The sequence below is a fragment of the Nothoprocta perdicaria genome, unplaced genomic scaffold (genome assembly GCF_003342845.1).
Source record: "Nothoprocta perdicaria isolate Ctin4 unplaced genomic scaffold, notPer1 scaffold_61, whole genome shotgun sequence".
Classification (NCBI taxonomy): domain Eukaryota; kingdom Metazoa; phylum Chordata; class Aves; order Tinamiformes; family Tinamidae; genus Nothoprocta; species Nothoprocta perdicaria.
Genome location: NW_020455877.1, coordinates 500,702 through 528,200, shown reverse-complemented (window position 1 = coordinate 528,200; position 27,499 = coordinate 500,702). Strand labels below are relative to the sequence as shown.

At 40.2% G+C, this 27,499-nt stretch overlaps 1 protein-coding gene across 1 annotated transcript; it reads left to right on the top strand.

The window, feature by feature from the left end:
• The first annotated feature begins 1,840 nt into the window (after positions 1–1,840).
• On the top strand, positions 1,841–26,797 carry LIN7A (lin-7 homolog A, crumbs cell polarity complex component). The gene is made up of 5 exons (XM_026049720.1): positions 1,841–1,892; positions 17,638–17,709; positions 20,107–20,316; positions 25,680–25,892; positions 25,995–26,797. The coding sequence occupies exons 2-4, from the start codon at positions 17,650–17,652 to the stop codon at positions 25,890–25,892; spliced, it is 483 nt and encodes a 160-aa protein (XP_025905505.1). The 5' UTR covers positions 1,841–1,892; positions 17,638–17,649; the 3' UTR covers positions 25,995–26,797.
• Positions 26,798–27,499: the final 702 nt, after the last annotated feature.

The window sequence follows — 27,499 nt, the reverse complement described above, 5'->3', positions numbered from 1 at the left end:
ATTCAGAATGCATTTCTTTGGCCTTAGAGATGACCTTACTTCTCTCATAGCCATCAAAGATAGTTCTGCAAAGCTCCTTTTTCAGATTTCTAGAAGATGTCAATCATCTAGAAAGATTATAAAGCTGTTCTTGCATTATAAAGCTGTTATTTGGATAGTTTGTCCATATTCCATTAAACCTGAGCTGCTGATCTTCATTTTCAAAATCTTTTACAGCTTGTGTTCACAATATTTATCATTTTCATTCTCACATCCCTTTGGCTATCACTTTTGAAGTTTTCTAAGGTGGTCCTATTGTCTTTTCGAGCCACTCTGCCTCTTTCAACTTAACTTGTAAGCTTTTCAAGGCATCATTTTCACATTCCTAGGACCAATGCAGGTGGATAATAATTATTTTGCTATAAATACAAATATGTGATTATACCTGTACTTCTATTGCAGCTCATGTGTATCATCTTTTTTTTCCATTTCCAGAAAGCTACTGATGTCTTGGTTATTTAAGACTTCTGGTCAGCATAGCTCAACCGCAAGGCAAGGATTGTAAGAACTCTTTCGATAGCATACRCTTCCAGTGGCAAAAATTACAATCTTGTCATTGGAAAGTAGCATTGAACAACAGCTTTGCCAAGTTCAACTGTATCAGCAAATTTATAGGAAAGATGTAAGGTAGCAGTAAATGACAAAGCAGAAGAAAATCCTGTGTTGAGCTGTTACCATTCTGAGAACAGCCTAGGATGCATCTCGCTCACTTGGCTCTTGCAAGCAAGTCGGTGCCTCTCTTGCCTGACCCGGGTAGTCTGTCCCGAAACGGTTCAGCATATTTGTGCCGCTGTTCCCTAACCGTAGAATATCATCAGACATCTCGTGTTTCTCTATTCTTTTATGTACGTATTTTAGCAATAACGTAGGAACTAGCTTTTCATTATTATTTGTTACAGTTGAAAAATATCGTGAGCCCGAGATTATGGGCTGTATTCGACTGCACCAGATTCGCAGTCATCACTCACAGTGAGTGCTCACTTAAGCCCTCTGCACTGCTCTTCAGAGACACTGAGATCTGGCTGTTGACAATATACAGGTGCTTAAGGAGAGTTTAGTCCCCTGAAATACTGCTCCATGCAATTCCTACAGGATTTATGAAGCATATAAGGAAATTTAACGTGGGTTTCCAAAGGGCTGGGCAAGAGCTTTAGACATTTCCTCTTCCCTAACAGATTTTCTTTTTTCCCCCTAGCAGACTGTTACTTACTACTTACAGATTTTCTGTATCAATAATTTAGACTTAGGTTTACAAGAGAAGAAGATCAAATATTTTTATGAGGAAAAGATCAAAGGTTTTTATTAGGCTTTGTCATAAGGACTCAGCTTAATTCTTTCAGACTTTCAGAAAGAAGGCCTTGTATTATTTCTGTACAGCTTTCTCTTATGCAGAAAAATAAGAAATATCTTAGGTTTACTAGTGTAGATTAACTGCTTTGAACTAGTAGTTTTCAAAATGTTCGCAGCTCAGAATATACATTTGTGTGTGTGTGTGTGTATCCTTACATAAAATGACTGTTTGTCCGTATTTAAGGACTAAGCAGCAGTGTTGGTGCATATCTGACGCTGGTATGACATATGTATGAATACAGTAGATATTGTTAAAGCTGATTGTAAATTCAAAATGATCATTACTGGGCCCCGTTTGGTCATTTATTAGCAATTGTTCCCCTTACAGCCTCTCTTTATACTGGTCTTAGTTCCCTTTTTTTTTTTTTTTTTTTCCCCACTCAGATGTGGCAAGAGCAATTGAATTACTGGAGAAACTGCAAGAATCTGGAGAAGTACCAGTGCACAAACTACAGTCCCTAAAGAAAGTGCTGCAGAGTGAGTTTTGTACAGCTATCAGAGAGGTATGCAATGGAGATTTTTAGCCATTTCTAGAATGCCATCCACAGCCTTAGGAGGAAAAATGGACTTGCTTCCCAGTGCTGGAGATGGCAGTACCTTGTGTAAAGAAAGGATGATGCACCTGAGATGTATCTCCAACTGCCTGTGTGCTACCGGGCAAATACTGAAGTTAATGAAAAGCAGAAACAGAACAATTGCATCAGCAGGGCCTCAAGCCTGTGGCAATTGGCCTTGCTAAGAAAAAGGGGTGATTAATTAGTACTTTATTTCTGTTCATGCTGTTTGGGGGTTGGGGCTAACCTGTTCAGCATTCTACTGGGCTGCAGGGATAGACACGTTGGGTCAGTGCAAGCTAAAGTGGGTCTTCTTTGAACGCAGATATGTGATATAGATGGGCTGATAAAATCAGAGTGCCTTGAAACGTAAATGATGTGAGCCCTGAAGTGAAATTGGTAAATGAAGCTAATAGGAATCTTGCAGTTTAATTCAATGGTCAAGCGCCAGTGGGTCTCACTGCACGTATCCAATTCTTATCAGATTGATAAGAATTGTGATCCTTATTCTCCAAGCCGTGGTCAGGGAACTTCYGAGCTCTGCCCAACAAGAGACAGTAAGTGATGGCTGTCTCCTTCCAGACATGCCAGGATTCCCATCCCCACAAACAGTAGCTTTAAAACCATTAAATTTTAAATACTTCTCTGAGCTGATTCTTGGAGAGAAGCTGTCCAAGCTAATGTTGTGTCAGACTTTTTGCTTACTAAACTGAATACTAAACTGAATACTCAGCACACCAGACTGAGGTGATTCTAACACCCTAATGGAGGCAACAACTTTTCACCAGAAATTCTGTAACAACTTCTGTTTTGGTTGATTTGTCTAAGGCCTGAAACTAATATTCCTTCCCTAAAATCGATAGGAAATCTATTGTTACCTCAGTGGTAGCAGGATTGAACAGGATAACTGATGGAGCAGGATAATTCGCCGCCAGCAGCACATTGATTGAATAGACAGCTGGGTGAAGGGAAGGAAGAAAGAACAGACATTAATAAGCAGAATGCAACACACTCTTTTTTATGGAATATATTCTTCAATGTGAGGAACTGAGAGAGGTTTCTACTTAATTAGATGGCAGTTGTGTAGGCTTTTTAAAGGGAATACTGTTCCATCACAGTAAATAATGGTACTATGTGCCCTGAAAAGCTGATACTCTGACTAGTCCTTTCATTTAAACAACTAAATGCTTCTTTAATTGACCACAGAGCATTGAAGAGTCATTTTTCTTCAGAGCCACTCAAATTGTGAAGAGGAATTTTCTGTCTCTGCAGCATCACCAGAGAAATCTTAACAAATGGATGTTCATCTCTGAAAAATATTCTTAATAGGAGCAAATGCCTAGTTTTTAGAAAAAGGTACAGAGCCCAGGAAGAGGAAAACGACTTGTATTCTCAGTCTAGTGAACTGAAAGCAGATTTTGACAATATCCTTTCAGTGGGCACAGCGAGTGTTGTGTGAACACAACCTGCACATGACAGATAATCTAATTGCTATGACTGCCTTGTAAGAAATAGCTGTCACTGTAAGAAGTTTCTAATTATTTGTTTAACAGAAGCTGGCTGGTGATGATGAGCRTTTAGGTCAGTTGCACCAACTTGCTAAACAGAGAGATTTGTTTATTTTAATATCCTTAGTGTATCACTGTTCATGAATAAAATTCTACTATTGTTTTCTTATTAATGCCATTCTTGACTATATATGTAAAGATTTCTTTGACGAAATCTTCAAATGTGTAAGGCTTAATGGCAACCGTTAGGGTGGGAAGGAGAATCGACACATATACATTGCCAGTACTTAAGGTTGTTCAATATACAGCTCCTCTTTTCAGTTACTTACTCTAAGTCCTTGGCGAATGCTTAGACTATGATTTTGTTGTTTTTCTAGTTTAAAAATTCCAGAAAAACCTTTCTCCCATCTCTTAGAAACCTTTCAGAAAATGTATGGAATTTTTTGCTATGTTAAATTGTTAGATTTCTCCAGGCATTGCAGAAGGGTCTGGAAAGATATCTGAGCTGGGTCATGGTCAGGGAGGTCCTTCCTGTGTGGTCTTCATGTACCCCTGGATTTTATGAGAAACTGGTAGCTACATTTGTGAGCAATACAGTCTTTTCTAGGAAGCAGAAGCTGGCCAGAAAATTGCCTGCCACTGCCCTCCCAGCTGTTGATCTTTTTTCTTGGGCACAAGACATAGTTTTTTGTTCCCTTATTTTATTTTACGAGCACCTACCCAGAATAGAGGAGAAAAGCTGACCCTATAAGAGAAGGCACAGCAGGTTRGGAGTAATGCTGGAGTTGCTTGGAACACAGGAGGTTTCTGGAGAAAGCAGTGAAGTAGAGAGGGTATCAGCATGAGGCTGATGTAAGTGACCCTGGATGAAGAGCTGTGAGGAGTTTTGTACTGGCAGGCAAATTCTGGAAGGGGCTGCTGCTGCTCTGGGTATGCAGAGGTGCAGATGGGAAACAGGAGGTGTACGTCGTGGCCTGCAAGATCTGAATCTAGCTTCCTTTTATCAGAAAATCACGTTAGGCTGGTTAAGGCTGACCCTTGTAGTCCTTTAAGTTCCATAACGGATGAGCTTWCCAAAATATTTTTCTGTTGTAGTTGAAGTTATGGACTCTGAACTGTCCAGTGAGTTTKATTGTTAGAATCTGTCCTGGAGAAATTCAGTGTTAGGCAGTGTCTTTTATGATCTAATATCTGCMATATTTTGTTAGATGATACACATTCTAATCTAATGTGTTGGAATCTATTAAATGGCAGTAATTAATTGTATTAGTAATTGTAATTAATTAGTAAGTGTAATAATCAGTAATTGTATTAATAAACTTTCTTGAACTTCAAGCTGGGAAATCAATCTTCTCATTGAAATCCCCAAATACCTTGTAGTGATAGAATCTTTTAATAATGACTAAGTGAATGAAGTCACTTTAAGATAGAAGAACTATGGCATTTTTCTAAGACGCTGTGTCAGGAAAGGGTAATTAAAGGTACTCACTCAGTACCACCAGTTGRTGCCTTCTGTAGGACACTGGGAAGGCAACTGCATTAACTCTGGAAATAATGGAAGTAGGTTAAGTATAATCTGGCCTCAGATACTTTCTTTTCCCTTGAAGCCCAAGCCTTCCTTAGCTCCATCACATACACCAGAAGTCAAGTCAACCCAAGTTTGGTCATATTAAAATGTACTTTTAAAGCAGTTTATAATTGCATGACCAAATGACCCGTTCGAAAAGCTCCCTAGGTGCAGACAAATTAATTAGCCTTTTATCTAGACCTGTCCCTTGGCAAAAGATTATTTTTATTATTATAAATTTTATTATTATTTATAAAAAGATATTTTTATTATTGGGCCAAAGCTGATGGCATATTGTAGTCTTCTGATTGCTGCAGATTACTAGGAAAGATGAAGTGGAAGCTGCTAAAGGGAGTGGGTGATTGCGCTGCTGAGAGGGTGTGTGCATATGCAGCACGGAGGCAGGCAGCCCGAGCGGACGAAGTGAGTCCCTGGTCTGCCCTCAAGCCTCAAGGTGCCATAGGCAGAGAAGTTCAAATGCACAGCTGAGCCAAAACACACTAGCTCATCACCATACTGTGACCTGCCTTTGCGAGCAGGGCAATTTCATTTACTGTTAGCATCTGGGGATCAGTGCTGAAATGCCAGGAGAGTAATGACACAGGTTGAGAAACCCCTGCATCTTCTGAGGAATGGAAGTTTTCTTTTAAGTTGATTCTGTAAATTCTTTCTGTACAGTAAATAGCTGTATATAACCCAGATGTATCAGGCTTTCCTTCTGCCCTTCTCCATTTTCCATTTCAAGATTAATGGTTCTTTTTCTGCATGCATGTTATTTGAAATAAAACCTGACAGCTAAATATCAATAGTGAAATGAATCACTGTATTACATTTATCAGTATCAAATGTAATCAAATCAGAAAGTCTATATAAAAAGCTGGCATAGCAGTCAGAAGCACAAGAATATCCATTATTTTATTCTATTATCTTAGAACTGCTACCAAAATATCAGGTCATCAACCAACAGAATTTTTGCAAGATTGAGTCACTGGCAATCATTTCTTCAATGAAGAAGTAGTCAGCACAAAAATATACTACTGTTGTTGGATCTTTTGTGTGAAGTTTGTCTGTGGAAAAATGTGCTTTTTTTTTTTTTTTTTTTTTAATGTGAAGATAGTTTAATTTCTTCTTCTCTAACTTAAAACTCTTATGCTTACTATAAAATTATTTTATGGGCAGAACATCTTAAAAGTAATGAAGACCACTAGTGAGACTGAGGTACAAAAACAGAGCAGTGTTAAAAGACTGAGGAGGTCTTGATTCCCATCTGGTTATTTTGAGATATATTTGATTATAATATGTAATACTGAGAACATGGATTTACTGTTTGGTAGGATAGTTTAAGAAGCCTGTATTCTTTCACCGTATCTGGTGGGTATAATTGAATTCTTTAATTAATAGTGAATTATAGGGCATTATTAATGCACACATTTTCATGAGCTAATAGTCCCAATTACTAGAATCCCAGTACTGCTAATGCAGTGTATTGTTATCTGGTATTTTCTCCAAATGCCTATGTGTGCTTTATGTTATTGACCCTGATATCTGGCTTTCTGAATGTTAGGGAGACACACTGAGGTTGTGGGGTGGTGAAAGCTGACTCTAATGATATTATGCTTAGAAAATTCTGATACAGTAAATGACAGCAGGAAGCTGGCTGGAACCCATAGCTGTTCACCTCAGACACAAATCCTAACATTTTAATGTAATGCCTTTTAAATGGCTGTATGAAATGTAACAGTCTGGTTATTGGCTGGMCTCAGGTGAAACTTCTCATTAATTTCTTCCATTAAAATTATTCCTTTAGAATTTTAATGTAGGATTCCAAAAGGGATATAAAAGTGCTGGTTTTAATGTATTTCCAGAATTGCAAGATTGGTTTGTTCAGTTTACAGTATAATGCCCTTTCTCWGGCTCCCAGACCTAGCTTCTGAAAGCCACATGTCATTTTTTCTGCCTGATGAATCATATTTGCAGTAAAAATAGAGGTTCTGCAGGCCAAAAGCTGTTGGCAGAACCAGAATTTAAATTCTGCCTTCCATGACTTTCTTTTCAGTCCCAGGGGGCTAAATATTTGTTACAGGGAAGGAATAGAATTCCATTCAGTCTTCCATTTCCACAGTGCAAACTCATCTATTACAATAAATTAGAAGATGCTACTTTGAAAAATATATATATGTAAGTATAGGGAAGATTTAGAGCTAGGGATGTAATTCACAGCATGGAACTATGATTTAGGCTCAGTAGGAAGCCCTCTTTGAGGGCCCCCTTTACCCATGCRAATGAAAGTATTAGTAAGGATTAAGTAAAAGTGGTATATTGGACTTCTAATAAGATAATTAGTAAACAAAAGGACAAGGGGACAAATCTCAAGAGTGAAGCAAGCAAGATTTGCCTGTCAGCTCAGCTTTGTACCTCAGGTCACGAAGACAGTGTGATTATATTAGTGTGATGCCCATTAGGCTAGCTGGGAAGCAGTGTTCTTGTTAGGCTGGTCTGCTGCCCTGGGTTGCTCTTCCAGCTAATATCTTTCTCTGAGTTGCTGTGCTCTTGCTTCAGTAGTAGCAGTCTTGCAGTAGCAAATACAGATTTGTCCTCAAAAATATGAGGAACATAATTGCCTCCAGGTTTTTTTTTGCCAGCCAGCTTTTGCTTTTGTTAGGCAGCATTGAACATGTTTTAAGGAAGTTCATATTATTGCTGAAAATCTCTATGAGCTTGTATTTTTAGCACCTTTATTAACACAGGATAAATCAGCAATTTAAAACCACTGCTACCTTTTCAACCCTGAATGATCAAATATCACATAATTTAGAAAGTCAGGTTGGACCAAATTCATTAATATTTTCACATGCTTATGTGTGGATTAAATTGTACCTTTCATTAAAACTAGTGTTGCTGAAAATTAATTGCACCATTTTTGTATTTTTTTAGATACTGAGGTGGGTTCTCTTCTCAGTTGAACCAGTTCCCCTCAGTTCCCTGGTGGTACCATTTGCAAGAGCCTGACCCTTCACGTTTTCCATGCCCAGCACACCAAGCCTCTTCAAGAAACATGGCCTCTGTGCCACTGAAAGCCTTGAATTTCTGTCCTTAACGCTGGACATTTCCAGACTGCGCACGGGAGCTGTAAGAACCATGGAAGTTGAGAATGACAGATCCTTGTTTGGTCAAATCTGTGAGCACACAAGGTGCTCTGCAGGCACAGTGGCTGCGATTCGTCTTTCTTAATGTCCGAGTCAGCCAAAATTCTCTTTTTAATCAGTGGAGAGAAATAGGTACTTTCAAGGCATAATTAATCACACTAACTATGGACATCAACATTAGGATAAAGTGCACCTCCAAAGTGCCTCTTACACCTCCTCGACTACATATGCAGCCAATGCAGATAATAATTCATAAATGGTAGATACCAAATTTGGACACGAGTCCTGCTCAATGTGTCAGAGCAAAAGGTCATATAAAATAATGACTAAAAATTCTGCTAGATCAGTGCAGGCTCATCAGTCTTAGAAAAGGGCATTATTCAACTTCATTCAATCATGGTGTCAGTCTGCCCAAAGGGTAATTGTGAATTCCTGTAGTGATGCAGGGAGGGGAAGAGCTGTAAGGTTTTAACCTAAGGCAGGAGGCAGGGTGAAAAATGCGGCCTGCTTCTGTTTCCCCCATGCTGTATTAGGCATTTAGAAGGTTTGGAAGCTCAGAAAGGTTAGCAGTATAGGCAAATAATATTTTTTCTATAAAATTACCCTACTGTGTTCAAATATGTACTGTTTCTTAAAATCAATGTAACCAGAAATTATGCACATTTTGGAAAACAATGATGTTTCCTTTACCACTTTACCTGTCACAGAGGCTGAAGCAGGACACTGTTGCTTGCAAGCCCTGGATGGCCTGAATGAGGACTTTGGCAAYGGAGACCTTGTCGCTCGGCAGACGGCCTCCTTTAATGGCAACTACACGTATTAACCAAGCAGCCCCAGCATTATCAGAGAGGGGACTTTATGAAGTGAAGTCCCTGTGCAATTACTAAGTCCCCATGACTTCCATGCCTGCTCTGCTAGAGATTTAAAACAGCTGCTGTTGTCACTTTCTTTTTAGCCGCCTGCAGCTAAATACATTGATTTCACAGACGCAGTACCCCAGAATCTGGGGCTGCATCATGTCATTGATCTTTAATCAGTGCTCTCTCCCATTGCTTTTGAGTAAAGATAAATCATCAGAGTTGGCAGATGACTGTGTATCTTGCTGCATTTGTGCTCTGCTTGCTTAGCTGTGTTCACAAAAGAGGGGTATTTCAGTGCTGCAAGTCACCTGCAGCTTATAAAAGCAATTCAAAACCATGTCTTGTTTATCTAGGTTGATGTCCCCGTATTTACTACAATTCCTTAAGTTAGCGGTGCAGTGGTGATGTCCTTAGGTGTGTGCACAGCTGCAGTCACGTGTGTTACACACAGTCCCTGGGATGGAGCACTGGGATCGAGCCCCTCTGCATCTCTTTTTTTGCTTCACGTTACCACGTCACTTTATTGATGCAGGATCATATTTCATTACATAAAACAGGAATAAACAGAGTAGCCTTTGCTGCAGCCATCTCAAGTTGCTTCTTCTGCATGGAAGAAATCAGCAGCTATGTGAACTGCTGCGAAATCTTTTTTTTTTTTTGGTAGTTTGTGGGAAGCCACTGTAGCATCAGTGGATGGTTGCATCAGTGCATGAGGTTGCATTTCTGCCCTGATACTGTCTCGGTACCATCCTACTCCCACCTAACAGAATCACTGACGAGGCTTGAGATGTGCTCCTCCACCTCAGTTTTTAGATTGCACCTTTGAAAGGAAATGAATGGTTAAATCTATCTAAAAACTCTATTTCAGCTGGGGTTTGGGTTGTAGATGAAACAAGAAATACTAAAAGTTTTCTTTCTCCTTTCTTTCTCAGCTGGATGGGAGCATGTAGGAGTTTTTGTGGTTTTAGGGCTTAATAAGATAGAGAGCTTAGCGAAAGTAAAAGTAAAGTATAGTATAGCACAGGGCATAGAGCTTAGGGCATGGCGCTCGGAAGATCTCGCGATGTCACGGGAGTTAGGAGCATAATTAATTTATGCAGTTTACTGATAACCCCATGCCATACAAGGCGAAAAGTAGCCCCATTGGGCAGTAGGTGAGTCTCCACATTCAGCTGGAGTATATAGGCAGACTGAACTGCGCAATAAWCGCCATTTTGCCGCATCCCCCATAGTGATATCTGTGCTCTRGGGCCCTGGGGTGAGGACAACCCCAGGTCAGTCCAGCTAGCGAACAAGGCTTGCCGACCCCCATTGGCAACAGGAGCTCTTGAAATACTTTTGTGACTAGCTCAGCTTTGGTCACGCTTCATCCAGGCACTGGTTTCAACCAGACTTTGAAGCGTGGCTCTAGCTTACTGCAGCCCTTACAACTTAGCAAAAAAAAGCAGGAAACCAGTGTTTCTAGGTGCTCGTCATAYACCTGAACCCACAAGCAATTCACAGAGAGCTCTGAGACAAACTACAGAATCATGACCCAGGAACTGAGGTGATCTTCTGAGAATTACCTAGTCACCYGTGTGGCTGCCTCTGTAGCTGGTGCTGGATTGCAGTGGCCACCGCAAGAGACTTGCAGAGTTTTTCTGAAGTTTAGTGATTCCAAAGCACAGCACTGAGAGAACTATAACGTTATCTTCAAAGATGCTAAGTCATAGTTGCCATTGACTTCAAGCAAAGTGTAGAGCAGAATGGAAGGAACATGCAATATAAAATTACCCCAGTATTTTTTTTTATTGTTCCTAATATGAATAAGCTTTTTATTTGGAAGTCTATTTTAGATTATTTGTAAGAGGACATCAAGCAACTTCCCACTGGCTTCGGAGTGGCCTTTTAAGTCAGAATCTTCATTGTAGGAAAGTAAAGAGGACACTCTGAGGTCTCAAGTGTCCTAACAGGAACATTTCAGTTGGGGATATTTCAAGTGACTCATCCCGTATGTGTCAGTGCTCACACCGGAGCAGGGATGCGACTGCATGAATTTCCTGGTGCATCTGCTGTGTTCTTCTGTTAGCACAGAAGGGAGAAAGGGGATTCTGGCCCAGCCTGAAGCCCCTGTTGGGTTGTTTCTTGGACCAAGGCAGCCCTCGTCTGTCAAGAGCTCAAGCACAAAAGCTTTGCTCAGGTTTCTGAGGTACTATCAGAGTGAGGTCAATGCCATCCCCTTCCACACAACAAGACGATAAAGAGCTTGAGCAAATCGTATTTTAGGATTTTAACTGAAGCCTCCATAAAATGGTCCACCCTAAATTGAAATATTTTACCCTGACACTGATTATACTTCATTTATTTTAATGATGTTTTAGCCCTGTGCATTTTTTCCCTGCAGCCTGAGGACAGCTTAATAATGCATCACATTTCATGTATTTTTTTTTCACTCTGGCAAAACRGACCTAGTTTCCCCCATAACCTTTTCCTCCCGCAAAAGAAACATTTTAATAAAACATCCCCTAAGAAAACGCAAAAGCCAACATTTGTAATATTTTTTTCRTGTGTTCGGAAAGGAGAGCTGTCACATCCCCCGTGGCTGTTAAATGAGCCTGGGTTCATTTACGGGCTGGGGCTTTCAAAGGAACTGGCGAGGCTGCCGCGCGAGGCAGCTCGACGCGCGGCGCGGCCGCTCTCGCGCCTCTCACACCGGGGTGCGTTTGGCCCCGGCAGCGCGGGGGTTTTCCCGCCGCCAACACGCAGCTGCTCAGCCCGGCGCGGGGCCGTCGTCCCGCAGTGCCCGCAACCTTGGATGACCACAGCCTCGAGTGACCACAGCAGATCAGATATAAATAGCTCGGTAATACAGACTAGTTGTCAAAAAGCAGCTTCTCCTGTGGGTGGCTAAAATTCAGTCGCTGCAGGAAATAACTTATGTAACGCAGAGTTGGGGGAGGTGGTTCTAAGCGTCYTAATAGTTGGCATACCTTTCTCCAAAAGGTGTCTGTCGGCCRTTTCAACCTCACTCTGCTCATTAAGTATCCCTTTATTTTGTCTATTCTTAAGGCTGTATTTTGTTCAAAGATGGTGAGCACAGGGTACAGCGTGCAGGGTGTTTCCATGTGAGATCCCTAGTTCTGCTGTCGTTGGAATTAGCCAAGCGTATGGCACAGACCCCTAACAAAACAGGCGGTTGGGAGGCATTTGCCTGAACAACTGTGTTTATGAGGAGTCTTAAATGCRTTTTTACCTTGAAATTCCTGCATATGTAAGCAGTATACATGWTATTCATTTACAGTTTTATAAGATCGCCAACATCCCTTGCAAGGATTGCAATTCAGAAAGACAATCTCATCAAGTTGTTATTCTCCTTAGTCATTTAGATTACTCCCCTCTCTGTTTTTTTTCTTAACTAAGATAAAAGTAACTATTGCCGCTACAAAAAACAGTATCAAGATATTTATTCTTGAAATGTAAGCTGAAAAAAACCCTATTTTTCACCTTGGAACTGTTATCTCTTGGAYTATGGTTAGTGACTGTGTTTTAGTACAGTATCTTTGCCCAGTGATATGGTAGGCCTACAACCTGAATGCTAAAAATGCTGAAGTATCTTTGGGAGTCCATCAAGGTGCAAAAGTCAGTGCATCCACCTCCACACCCATCCAAATATACTGCAGTAAGAATGGAAAATTCAGGAAAGAGATTGTGAGAAAGGAAAAAAAGACCAAATATGAACAGGAAAATAGTAAAAAAAAAAAAAACAAGTAGAGGAAAAAGTAATGACCCTCTTGGTTTGTGCTGTGGGTAGAAGTTTGTCATTGGAAGAAAAGCAGCCCCTGGTACCGCAGGGCCAGGCAGCAGCTCTGCAGCGCAGCTGCACGGAGCCCCTTGCTGGCACAAGAGCACCTGCCTCTTGGGTCAGACGTGGGCTGAAGGTCTGAGAATCAGGTGCAGAATTTGGGAAGAGGGAAGAACAACAAGGGCAGCAGCTGGGCATTGTGACACCAAGGCGTGAACTCTTCTCAGGGTGGAAAGAGAAAACAGCAAGATCGTCCTATCCACTCAACATCTTGGAAGGCAGAAATATTTTCKTCTTCTTTTCCCGTAAGTGGAGCCAATTATGAAGATGGAGGATCAGGGTAGCTGATGTCAGAAGCATTATAATGAGGTGTAAGGAAATATTTCATAATTAAAATAGTGATCTTTCTCCTACACCTTAGCCTCAGTCCCAAAAAGATGAATACATATATGCTGTTCTGTTGACATGACTGCATAAATACAGCAAAGCCAATGCTTTTTTTTTTTTTTTTTTTAAGGACATTCTACCATTCCAGGTCTACATTTCAGTATACTGTGTCCTTGGTTTGCCGCCTGGTGTTACCTGGCCGCCTGGAATACTTGCTCACTGCTAGAGAATGTCTCTTCCCTCCTGATATCTAGACCCAGCTGTCCTAAAATCCATTGAGCATCATTATTATACTTAGAATTGCACTTAGACTTGCATAATATTTCATCAGGGAGAGGCTGAGTACCTCTTAAAGGAGTTAATGGAAAAGACTTTTTAATTAAACTAGTAACTTCTAGGATTCAGCAGAAGATGTGCTGCATTATTCAGCTTTTTRTCGAAGGCTTCTTGCAGCCACCTTGACAGAGCAGGCTGCTAAGTGCCCTATCCTTGGTGGACCTCCTCCTCAAGCCTCATATGGACCTTAGCAGCCAGCCCAGCACGTGCTGCTCTCTTACAGCTCCATGGGGAGTAGTTTCTGCTGAGAAACCAGCTCCCAAAGCAGCTGTCCGAGTTTCGTTCCTGTCCTGTAGTAACTGCAGCCTGGCTCTCCGGCCCCGCAGTGTGGGGATGAGGACCCCATCATAACATCACACGGGTGCCTGCTGCCCTGGCTCGCTAGAGCTCCTGCAGGAAGAGTAGCAACACAAGCGTCTCTCTGTGCCTGCAGGACCTCCTGTGGTACWAGGAGGTTTGTGTCCAAGATCAGATTTTCAGCTTGCAATTTCCTCCTTTGTGCTTCTCATACTTCTTGTGAGTGCCATGGGAGGAGAACGTTTGTGTCATGTTTGTGTCTGAGGATACTGCCTGCAGAAGTTGCAAAAGTTGAAGCTTTTATGAGTATTTCTTCATGAAAMTTTGCATTGTGTGCAGCGCATGAAAGTGAGAGCAAAGCTAAGTTTCTAGCTGCGGAGAGCAAATCCAGGCTGTGTGTACAGGCACCTCTGTGCCACGTGCTTTTACTTTGCCACCACTGAGCATGCAGAAGCTGACAATCTGGGTGGAAATCGTGGGAAGAAGAGTGTTTTATCCATCACCAGTTTACCTGACAGCTGCAGCGGTGCCTTCTGAAACACTGGCAGTGCACCCTGGCTCCAGCCCTACTCATGAACCTGTGGAAACTCTTTTCCCGGGCACCAGACCTTCAGCCTGTGCTTGGAGCCTGGAAGCAAATAATGTTATTAAACACCCATGTAGACTTTTAGACACTTCAAAAAGAAGCAACTGCACATGCAAAATTAGATATGTGGCAATTTTTTCAAAGTAGTAACATTTATTGTAGTTTTCTTCATCTCATTCAGTGCTCAAATTTATTTTTCTCTGTGATGGCAATGAAGGCCTCCTGGTTATATTCCTGCAATATTAATAGAAATAAAGGGGGGAMAGGAGGCAAGAAAGGCTGGGTAGCTATATTTTTCTTTTTGTTCTRTATTTATGGACAATTATTTTTAAAGTTAAATTAAACCTTTGACCTCTTGTTTATCTAAATATTTGCCAATATTTCTGTTGAAGGAAAGTTAAAATGGAAGCATTTGATACCCTTTTTTTGCACACTGAAATGACAAACCGAGTCATGATGCACTTCAGTGAATCTGATATAATCCAGGATGTCATTCTGAATGATTCAGCTCTCATGGTCAACAAAGGACACTCTTTCCAAAGACCTCTTAGTAAATATCCTAAAGGAGTTTCTTAGAGGCTTATAACTAAACTCTGCACGTTTTCCTTGGCCTATATTGAGTGATATTTTGTCCAAATCAGCAAATCTACCATTGATTTTACAGGATGTTTTGAAGGTGACATTGTGAGATTCAGGAAGATTGCAATATGTTAAAAATRTAATCCAGAGAGCTACAGGTAATAGCAGACATCAAAAGAAAAGATCCTATAAAGCCGTTTACCAAGTACTTGTCCTGTGCTGTGACATACGTGACAAAAAGCCATATTCCACTCTGGGAGGATTTAAATGCCAGCTTAGTTAGTTTGAGAACAAAGAGCATTTTCAGTTCGTCTGGTTCGTGTACAGGACAGAGGCAGCAGAGAGGATCCTTTGTGCACGGAACATATCTAAGGTGGGACTGAGAGCAGGGTAGATAAGGGGGGTAGCGGGGCTGCTGGCAAACAGGGGTTATTTACAGGCTGTGCTCTTTGTGCGTTGTAAGAATGAACAATTTGAACCCTGCAAGTTGTCGCAGGGGCTTGTTGGAACAGGTACAGTTAATCCCTGTGCTGCTAAACTTAATAATAAAAAAGTCATTTAGGCTTATGTTTTATCCTCCTTCATCAAAATTATATTAAACATTACATAACCATCAAATAGGAAAATTGGATTTGCTACTGCCTCGAGCAAGTGTTCAGGACTCGTCTCGTCTGGTGCTTATAGTGAGCTCTGACAGGCAAGATATATTTTCCTAGGAACTGTACTATAGATATTATTATCATTGGCAACTGTGTGCAGAGCACATGTTGATTCCATTATCGTTGAGAATTTACAAGCCATGTGGCGTTATTGATCACTTTATCAGATGTTTTTGTGTTGGTTGATTCCTTTTTAACATCTGTTGATTTAGTTGATAGTTGATAGTATTGTTGATAGTATTCAGCCAGTATGGAGTTACACGACATCAAATAACTGCTTGCAGGAATGATCATCAATTTCCATTTGTGATTCTTACCTTAGTAGTRAATATCTTAAAAATCTTCTCAGTAACAATTGCTATAGCTGAAATGTGATTTATTTTCAAGACCATTCAGTGTCATAGTAGCTCAATATGCAATATAGTTAAGCAGCACATGCCTGTAGACTTAACAGCCAACCACTATGTGTCTAACTGTGCGAGCAGGGCCAGTGCAGACAATCAGCTCTCATGCTTTAAGACAGAGAGAAGCCTGTAGGTATCAAAAATCACAGCATTACCAGTGAGTGGTTCTGTACATCATGAGTGACAACTGTTTAATGACTGCTTACCACAGGCACGTGCTAGYTGCTCTTACATAACCAGCTCTTTGGTCCCACCGTGTAGCACCCAGAGCAGCATTGACCTGGCCAGGACAAGACTGCGCTGGTCCGTGCAAGGTAATGCTGCGTATGCAGACACATGCTGTTTTTACAACAGCATAATCTGATACAAAGATAAAACAAAACCAACACCCTTCAGAGGTTATAAAACATTCTTCTGCTGTATTTTTAAGATTAAGAGCCATATTCTGGGCTCTACTGAAGTCAAAGYGAATTTACTAGTGGAAGAGAGATCTTACTTCAAATTAGGAAAGTATGAAATATTTCAACCTGCTCCCCAGGTCTCACTGGACACCATTTTTTTTGAATTAAGTCTTTGAAGGGCTTATGTGTGGCTGATATTCAAGTCAAATACTCTTTTGCTGTGCTTTGAAACTGGTTAGCACATTTTAGATCTCCGAGATCATAATATATTTATCTCTTCTTCCTTTTGTCTTTCCTTCTTGTATAATGTTCCTTATATAAGGTTTRGGGATCAGTCATCCCCAATATTTTACTACTCTAAATGTTGTGTTGTCATTACATTTGTTTTATTTTGAAATCAGAAATAAGCTACACATCTCAGTCCCATCCAGGCGTTAGTAGCAATATGTTCATCCATGTRTAGAGGCAGACTCGGGGGGAAGAGATGCATGATTTTGACACCTGATACTGCATAGTAAGTTAGCAAGACAGAGGAAAGGGGAGTTTTACCCATTAAGAAGTCGAGCTGTTTATAGGTCAATCAAATACAGGACCTGGCACCTGATATGTTGAAGGAACATTTATATTATTGAAGAAAGAAGTTTTGACATTTCTGTTAAAATGTGTCTAAATCAGAGACAGAGAAATACATTTTGGAAAGGGTGATTGAATCTGCACTCCTCAAGGAGCCCAAGARAAGGATTACTATCAAAGCTAACATACTTCACCTGCAAAGGTTCTCTCTGAGGAATTCAATCTGAGACATAAAGCACAGAAAAGGATAAAACTCCTGACGAAGCAGGTCAAGAAAATGCCCAGGGTGAATCCGCTGCATATAGGAAGAAATTTTTAGGCTTGATATTTTTAGAAGAAGATTAAACAAAAGGTTCTGTTGGTTTCCCTCCCTTCACCTATGTCTTTTAAAAATTAGCCCATACACTGTATATAGGCATATTGTTTTGTTTATGGTTCATTTCAAGATAACTGGCCAGTATCAAGGCGATTTTCACAATTTTCTTTATGGATTTAGACTGTACTAGAGAACAACAGTAGCGAGTGGGSAAGGGACTGCCTGTCTGGGTTAAAATAAAGTCCTTGTTTTGCTTCTGTAATTAATTTCTTTTTATCTTTATGAACATTTTAGGTGTATCAATATATGCATGAAACCATAACTGTTAATGGCTGCCCCGAATTCCGAGCCAGGGCCACAGCAAAGGTAGGACACGTGCAGCTGTTGAAATACGTGTTACCAAAGTGACCTAGTAATTGACTGTGCGCGTGTGTGTTTCAGGTATTCGTGTGTACACTGTAAGGAAATTTAGACATCAGTGGCAGCCCAGAGTCTAGAACCAGTGCTACTTCCCAGGTAACAATCGTAATGGAAAATTTAAACCTTTATGCTGCTTCTGTAGCTTAAGAAAAGAGAATGATTTTATGGAATTTGGTGGTTTTTGAAAAGTTGGTTTGCAAGAGCAAAGTCTACCTGTAAAAATCAGTATTTTAATGAACTATTTTCCCATACAGCATCTTCAGGGGAGTGCAATGATTTGGGAGGYAGGAACTAAACAGACAAAATTCCTCTTTTAAGTAATGGGAACTGTAGGTATCCAGTGAGGAGCAAGGCTGAAAAGTGGAAAATGGCCTGACCAAGAGACTGTAGCCAGACGCCCGGCCACTTTTCCTCAAGTGTCATCTTCAGGAAAAAGGACAAGGATAAAGCACCTTGTCCCTCTGGCTACATCAACCTGCCTGTATCACATCCTTAGATCACAGTGGTTACATTACTACTACTACTACTAAAATGGTGATTTTTCTAAGGGAATTCACACAAGCAAGAAAGAACATGCTCTATTTGCCACTATTTAATATGGTCTGTAATTTTATAATATGCACAATGATTTTTCCAAATGGGGAGTCCTGCCGTGGCTGTATTTTTCCAATTATCATTTTGCGTTCAAGACTGTCTTCTGGGTGGTAAAGCAGGTACCATGAAAGCAAGTAAACCTTCAGAATCCTCAAAGCTGCTTCGAGATCATTGTATATGAATTGTTGTTCACAGGTATTCTCCTGTGAAATAAGCAACAAAACACCCAGAAATGTTAATGGAACTAAGATCTTGCCTTTATGTATTTGCATTAGAGAATTTTATTTAAAACTACAACAGAAGATGAAGTTTTGGAGTATGTTATCAAGAGATTCCTACAYTATTGTAGAGAAGCAAACCATGTGATAGCCAACAAATAACATATTATAGGGTAAATTGTATTGTATTTTCCTTCCTAAATAGTATGTTCCTTTCTGAAGGCTGTTCTTTGGTTTTAACCTTCTTCCAATTGAAACTTCAAATGAGCAATGTACGTTTGTAAGGTCTATGCTACTATGCAGAGAAATGTGTGTATTAGATCTTGGTTGGCCTACACTGCAGATAAACTTAGAAATGATTGCTGTGTTGTCCAGCAAATGGGAGAAACCCAATTAGTGTTTGCCATTCTCATTTCTTATTCATATAGAACAGCAGGGTTACAAAGCAGTGTTTCAATATCGCAATATTTCCTGGTTATTTCTGGGCTGTCTGCATTGCATTCTCCTAGTGCATTCGTGTCTGATGTAAAATGTATGCATGATGACAAGGTCTGCATGTGCAACAGCATATAACTGAGAATGATCCATTGTACCACATCATCCACTAGCTTCTAATAAGCATAAGCATTATTAAAGTGCTCAAGAATGTTAGTATAATGCAGAGTTATTCTAGCAGTTTGGACTACAAATACATGTTGAGAAAGACAATAGATTTTTCTAATGTTTGTTTAGTCACACTGAGATGTATAAGTAAAGTAACAAAAACTTGTAGTGAAAAATGAAATGGAAGATGTAGTATTTTCCTGTATGCAAGCTCTACAGTTTGTTACATGCTTTCATTTTTTCCCCAATAAGAATAACAATCTAAGATTTTCTAATTGATTTACAAATTCACTGTCTCAAGATTTAATTTTCCGGTAAACGCTTTGATCCAATTATACTGTAAAAACTCATTTTCCTATTCCAGGAGGTATTTAGTTTGTGACACTTCACACTTATAAATTAGACTTTTAAAAACAGGAATAGCTTTACAGGATTCTTTATGTCCCAGAAGAACAGAATAACCAGTCCCATACATCAGAGAGCAGAGCAGAGAGTTAACAATCACTGAATTGTTATATTCAGTACGAACATTGAAAAAAAATCACTTTATTTCAACTCGGAACAAAGTGTAGGTCACATCCTCTTATCCGACTGTAACGAGCCTTTTTTCCTGTGGGAAGACGGGGCAAAGAAGAGTCGCGCGAGGGAGAGGAGCGCCACGCGGGCAGGCTTCCCGGCGCCTCCTCTGGCTCTGCTGCTGCCTTTCTGCCGTACCTTTGACAAGTCACCTAAACTCTCTTCCTCTGCTTATCGCCTGTTTTGAAAGATTGGCATGGAACTTCATTTTTGCAAAGCGCTTGGGGTAGGTAGGGAGAAAGGCACAGAAAGCTACTGAAATGTTTCCRTGCTGCTGAGCTGCTCCAGCGGAACGAGAGCAGAGCGTGTCCGTGTTCTCGCTYGATAGCCCTGTCGCCCTCTTCTCTTGCAGGCAACAGTTGCTGCTTTTGCTGCCAGTGAAGGCCACTCACACCCGCGAGTGGTCGAGCTGCCAAAGACCGATGAAGGCCTCGGCTTTAATGTCATGGGAGGAAAAGAGCAGAACTCTCCTATTTACATTTCTCGCATCATTCCTGGAGGAGTGGCAGAAAGGCATGGAGGTCTCAAACGGGGGGACCAGCTGCTTTCTGTGAACGGAGTGGTATGTGAAAATTTGGTTGAGCTTTCAACCTCTAGATTTTCATTTTCCTCAGCCTTCCCAGTACCTTGATTTCAAATGCAGCCAACATGAGATAGAAAAGAATTAACTCAGTGAGAGTCCTGCAGGATGCATTTGGGGTGCTGTGAGGCAAGGCCGCACACACAGCTTTGTTCCACYACAATTTCTGGTGTAATGGAGGTTGTTAGAAGAGCTTCATTTGCAGTTCACATCACATGCTCAATTTATAACGAAATCATGATTTCCCTAACTGGTAATTCTGCAAATTACTTCTGTAGCAGAAGAGTAAAGCTGAGGGTTTTTTTCCTTCTTGTACTTCACCGCCTGTGGTGCATATAGGCCTGTCCAAATCCAGCGATGCCTCAGAGAGGTTTGTGCAGAAGGTCCTGTGACCTTCAGAGGGTTTGAACATGTACAATCAAATTTAGTCAGCATATCTACCACTGGCTTGCAGTAGAGGATACRTTCCAGATTTCTACCACTGACATTCATACAGCTATAATATTTTGTCAGTGCAATCAGCTAAATACTTACACGGAGCATGTACATTTGGTAAAAGGTACATTTCTACCCAGCTGTGTAAATACTTTTAGATGGAGCATTTTGCAATGATTTCACTCTGAATATTAGAGCTAAAAAGAAAAATTGAAAGGGATATTGGAATAGGGAGAAGATAAAATAAGATCCCATCTATTTGGGTCAAAGGTAAAAAGAGGTTGTATTTACAATCTGATGGACAGGGTTCTCAAACCTTTTGATGTCAGTGGCATTTAGGTAAATCCTGGGCAGGAAAAYAGTGAGCCTTTGAATGTTAAAATATATTGACTTTTGCTCTGTTGTCAGAACATGTCTCTTTCATGACATTCTGTTCAAACAATTTCATGAATGTGCTCTAGAATATATATTATGCTAATATAGCAGAAAATAYACTGTAAAATTCGCAACTGCATGTTTTCACACCAGAAAACTGATTCTGAGGTGCAAGAGAAATATTTCCGTGTTCTGAGTCTAAACAACAGGATTAAAAGTATGAATTGCAATTCTTGACCACTTGAAATAATTAATGCTTACAGTTCACAAACGAACCTTCGGCTGAATTAAGCCTATACAATGTAATTCATAAAAAGGCAAAAGTTACAGAAGTGGTAATTTGTTTGCAGGCAGTTTGAGACAGAAGGAGRAACGGCTAAAATTAACATTGTTCCCTGCGACTAGTTCATTCTGTTTTTCTCTTAATTTATCTGAAGAAAAGCAAATAATATACAGTATGTACAATACAACAGACGGCTTGGCAGCAGGACATGAGATGAAAATGAAATATCTGCAACTTGTTTATGCCCTGAAGTTGGTGGTTATCCAGCTTTATAATTATCAACATAAAATTAGAGCTGCATGTTCAGAATCAAGATCCATTATCCCAGCATGACTGGATTGACTGTTCCCTGAGCAGTTCTGAGGGATGTTAAAAAAAATTGCTTTCTCATTGTGCTGGCTGGCTGCATTTTGTTACATACTTTGTCCCACACCCCCTAAAAGTAAAGGAAATTGAAAGCAGGAGGCCTGCAGATGGCTCAGCAAAGGCACTTGCTGATAGCTCTTCGTACCTGGCAAAGATCCTGCATATATCAGGTACCTGGGGTGAGTCAGATATAGAAAGACATGCAAAATAGATTTATAATGGTTAATATCTCACCCAAGCAGTTGCTTATGGATATCTAATAGAAATATTGTTTCTCAGCTGGTTGGGTAACAGTCAGGCGCTTTTTTTTTTTTTTTTTGTCTTCAACAGAGTGGATTTTTGTGTGTTTATCCTTACTGCAATTGTCTCTGCCTTGATACAGTAATGATAAGTATCTTCCTGCACTTCTTCCAGTTATTCAGTCTCTACAGCATTTTGTATCTCCCCATTTGAGGCAATCTGTCAATGTTTCAAAAGTAATAAATATGTACATATATAAAAATGCATAAAATCAAAAATTACATATTAAATCAAGATATGCATTCTGAATATTCATACCCTCTTCTGTATCTATCTGTGCTCTATATCTCTCTGTATTTTTTAACATGGAAGTGGAGTTACACAAGGAAAAATTTCTTGACAGTGAGAGTGCCAGAGCCCTGGCACAGGCTGCCCAGGGAGGCTGTGGAGTCTCCCTCTCTGGAGATCTTCCCAACCCGCCTGGATGCCGCCCTGTGCCCCGTGCTCTGGGTGTCCCTGCTGGAGCAGAGGGKTTGGACTRGATGGTCTCTAAAGGTCCCTTCCAACCTTAAGGATTCYGTGATATTCAGTCATGCACACGTATTACATTGCATGTTTGGTGGGCAGTCTTTAAGCCGCGGGAGTCTCTCRTCCCCGCAGTGTTCCCGACCAGTGCAGTGCAGTCAGCAGAGTCCCCTGTATAGGCATGATTGGGAGCAGAGGRAGTCATTTACCAGCACAACTTCCACAGCTTGTAGACAGGGGARAAATCCCTTTCCTGGTATAAACTCTCTCCTCTGCTACAAGTTTTATTTCTCTGTAAGCTCCATARCAGCAGCTGTGCAGGTAAAAGCATTTGCAGTGCTTTGGACATGCCAGTGCAAGCAGCAGGAAAGAGCAGCTACCACAGTGATGTAAGTGCTGCTGAAAACTTGACTCTCATTGTTTAGACTCATTGTTTAGACACGAGGTAGGTAGGTTTGGAGAGGGCAGATAGTTCAAAGCACCRTCCTTTCTTTTGCCTTTGTTACTTCCCCCACTTTGGCAGTGGTTCACAGCTTTAACCTTAATTCTGTACTGTTCAAGCCAACGTGATTTTTTCCATTGACCTGGATACCAACAAAGTCAAACACTTCATTTCTAATTAGAAAAAGCTGGCTGCAAACTGGAAGAATATGGCCTGGGGCAAGTGGAAATGAGATTAGACAACAATGAATTAAATAAAATTTACAAAGTTGTGCAAAATATTAAAATATATTCCCATAAAGAGCAGATACACTTACAATTGCTTATTGCTGTCAATTAGAACCAGCCAACTCTTGGAAAGCAAATGAATATTTTATCTACTTCCTGTAAATGTGCTGCGTGCAGCTTATGTTTTTTCACAGCCTGTTCTGAGTAGCACAAGAGCACAAGCGATAAGGACAACACGGTGAATATGGTGACATTTCTTCGGAATGTCTGTGACAAGACATTCTGACTGCAGCTCCGGAGGAAAAAGCAACGTGCAGAACAATCCAAGTTTCATACTGCTCCTTTCAAGAGGACAAGTGTTTTCCCAGAAACCATTATAACCATTTCACAAAGCAATGGGTTATTAAAAAAAAATATAATAGAGTTAGTTACATCTAACTGTTTAACTAAATCCCTGGTTATAATCTCCTCACCCTGATATTCAGCAATTACGAGGGAAACACGAGGAAGAGGTTTCATTTGGTATCTGAGATAACTTCATTAAAGCAGTTTTTTTACAGAACACCCTGCCACCTACAGTTTTCTGTTCTAACTCCAGAGCATTGGACATATTTACTGTTTATTATGCAACAATAATTTCATGTTTTTCAAAATTTTTAATGAATTTCTGTTTTCTCCAAACCGCTTTGGGGAAGTTAGGCTTTTCCAGAAGGATTATTCCAGTCACTTCTAACAAATCTGATCATCACAGATCATAATTTTTATGTAAGATTCATGCATAAGAAGCACATTGGAAGAGATTTGTGAGTTAATGCTTCAAAAATACCAAATTTCAACAACCAAATAAATATTTACCTCAAGGTTTCCTCCATTTCTGGTCATATTTCAGCACCTGAAATGGCATGCATTATTTCTCTAAGTTGCACTGACATTTTCTGAAGCATCTTAGGTTTCTGCACAAACACTTGAGAGCAGTAAGTTGATCCAGCCATAAAATAAATGTTTGGATTAATATGTAAAAAGACATTTAACAGGAGATAGGAGAATACACAGGAAGGTGATAAGATTGAATTGTGTAGTGTGTGCTGTTTGTGTAGAAGTGTATCGTGTTTGCTTTTATAGCTTTTATAGCATAATTTCTAGCTCATAGCTTGCCACAGCACACATAATTCTTATTCACTCTTGTTACCCAGTGCTACTCAGCTCAGGCTCATGGAGATGAAAATAGACAGAATTTTCTTCTGACATCTGACAGTTGCTATAACGATGCCAAATTATTCTTTTAGTATGAATTGAACTTCAAATATTTTGAATGCTGCTGCTTCTTTTCTGAGGCCTATGAGTATAGTTTCCTTTTAAATAGTATGGTATACATAAGAGTTTTAAAACACAGCATGTAGTATAACTTTGATTTCTCACTTCRTGTAGAAAGAAAATAATTTATTTTTTGAATGATGTAAGATCCATTTGCCAATGTCGTTTTTTTCCTGTGCAGGGACAGTTTTGTTTGTTGGAATATATCTTACAGCCTRTGTGGGCAATCACACACCATTAAAAAATCCTACACTTTCTCCAGAGGTGCAGAGCAATCTGCATGCCTGAAAAGCACTCCAGTCAAGGCATTGAATGGAAACCATTAAACACTCTTTTTGCAGCCAAATTATCTCCCTTTTGGAGAGCTTTACTGTTTGAAGCAGTGCTAGCATGCAAATAAGAGCTTGAATCCTCAGGGAAAACATTTGATTTCACCACAGATATCTTGCTATAAACCACTCTCAAGAAGAAGGAAAACAGCTCCATAAGCAGGAACTTGAAATGTTTTGGTAGTGTTTGACTGCCTACAACTGAACAGATATTCCCAGTATAGGACCAGTATCATACACGTGGAAAGGGCCTGAGTGACTCCACTGGCTTTTAACATGCAAGATATCCCAAAAGTGCTGGGCATGTTCACACTTCTGCAATAAAGCAAACGCTTAATTGCTGCCTATGGAATCCCTCCAGGGCTAGGGCATAAGAAGGGAAAGGGTTATTTCAAGCTTGCAGTTCTTTCACTTCTTACCAACATTTAAATCTGGTTTGATGTTTACAGGAATCCACTTTTTGTATTTTTTCAAACAAGTTAGTTGAGTTAGTTTACTGCAGGAGATATTTTTTACATTAATTTTGTATGTGTGAAGCTTAGAGAGTATTTGCCCTCTTTTTCACATAGATCAGAAATCAGGTTTGTAATGCAATCCAAGGGAGACTCATTGGGTTATTGGTTTAAAATGTGAAAATGAATATTGCAGAAATTTTATTTAATTAAACACYTTTCCTTAACGGTCCCTTGAAAAATCTAAATTATGTAAATGTCTTAAAACCCTAACAGCCTTTCCATGGCAGCTATCATAGAAAGAGGACAAAACTCCACATCAAAACCACATTTTTATTRTTAATTTTTTGCTTTCAGAGCGTGGAAGGAGAACACCATGAGAAAGCCGTGGAGCTCCTGAAGGCGGCCAAGGAGAGTGTAAAGCTGGTGGTTCGCTACACTCCCAAAGTGCTGGAGGAGATGGAGGCTCGGTTCGAAAAACTGAGGACTGCCCGACGCCGGCAACAGCAGCAGTTGCTCATTCAGCAACAGCAACAGCAGCAAACTGCACAGCAAAACCATATGTCGTAGGTGAGAGTATTCAGTGCTCTTCCTTAAAGCCAGGAAGAGCTGCTGAGCACCGTGAGAACGTGTGCTCGTTCATTGGTACATTCCTGTGTGCTCTGTCCCCAGAAAAAAAWGCATCTTGAAAATAGATGAAAGACCTTACAGATTCTGGAGTTAATTTCCAAGTGAGAACCCAGAAATCAGTACTCACTGTGCAGCTTTGGCATATGTGCAAACAAGACTGTGTAAGAAGTTTGTATTTCCCTGGATCACTCCTAGAAAAACAGAGCATTTCTGACAAGTAAGAAGAAGGTGCGACCAGATTTAGACATATTTTTAATGGCTTTTCACTGCTCTGTTACTACTGTGAAACTGAACAGTTAGATTTACTGCTGGTATGTGAAGTCTCTCTAGTCCACTGCCTGCTCCAGGAAACCCAAACTTTTCCTCTGCAGGGAATCCACAAGTACCTGCTTCTTATCTAAGGTTTGCTAGGGAATATTTCATTCACTCTAGCCTCACGTTCAATATTACAGYAGCTTCCAAGAGGCTTCTAAGTTCTCAGTCAAAACAGCTGGCATATGAAGCACAAAGATACCAAAGCCCAGATTCTCCACACAGSCACTTCTGAAATCAGTGAGAAATCGCATGGATACCTTTATGGATATGCTAAATTTCTCCAAGGCATGGAGTATAATACTCCACATACAATGAGTATATAGTAAAGCAAGGACTTAAATCCTGATCTTCCTTATCCCTTGCCAGAGGTTCCCAAAACAGGATGCTTGAACCATTAGTAGTTTGCAAGGGACTCAGAAGGTCCCCAAATGGCGCAAGATGAGAAATGGAAGCTCCTGATGATGCTTTCGTTCTTCTTAATGTTGGCACTGTTCTCTGTTGATTGACAGATATGCGTGTGTGTATGTATATATATATATATGTATGTATGTATATATATATGTGTGTGTAAATACTTGYAGAACACCTGTCCTGTGACCTTTAAAATTCCAGTTTTGTAGCTGCAAAAAAAATRTCTATGAAAAGTCTGCCAGTGGGATCTGAATCTTGCTCTAGGGCTTCAACTCAGGAAAGAGATGTAAAAGGTGATTTTTCATGAAAAAAGTTTTGATTGTCAGCCTAAAATAGAGCCATTGCAGAAGACAAACAAAAATGGTACTACCTCACATAACAGCATTTTGTTTTTCACTTATACTAAAGCTTTTCCTTAGCAAGTCAGTCATTTTTCCTAATTTAAAATTACTCTTTAAACTGAAAGGAAGAAAAGACAGGCAGATGCAGCCAGCATCTTAATTCTCAAATTCCTTGTATTTACTCTGAAAAAAATAGGTGTGTTTTTTTTCAATTCCAGGTTATTCTCAAAGAAAAAATAACGGCATAGATCAAGAGATCAGTAATCAAGCAATTGGAGCTGTGCTTCAGTATTCCAGCAAAAGGAAACAACCACAGGAACACACAACAGAATTCATCTGGAGAACGTGCAGTGTAAGAATGACTTAGCAGGACAGCTGGATGGAGGGTGCTTTCATCATACAGCTTTTCAGCACTGCAGTCACCATTACCCAGCTGCGCCTCTGTTCCCACTGAGAACAGAGCAGTGGTAAGTAAACTCT

What these genes read in the sequence shown, in the direction of transcription:
- LIN7A (XM_026049720.1), top strand. Translation starts at nt 17,650, where the DNA reads ATGCATGAAACCATAACTGTTAATGGCTGCCCCGAATTCCGAGCCAGG. An exon ending in GAGCCAGGGCCACAGCAAAG is followed by an intron (nt 17,710 to 20,106) that starts GTAGGACACGTG and finishes CTTCTCTTGCAG; the next exon opens with GCAACAGTTGCTGCTTTTGC. An exon ending in TGCTTTCTGTGAACGGAGTG is followed by an intron (nt 20,317 to 25,679) that starts GTATGTGAAAAT and finishes TTTTGCTTTCAG; the next exon opens with AGCGTGGAAGGAGAACACCA.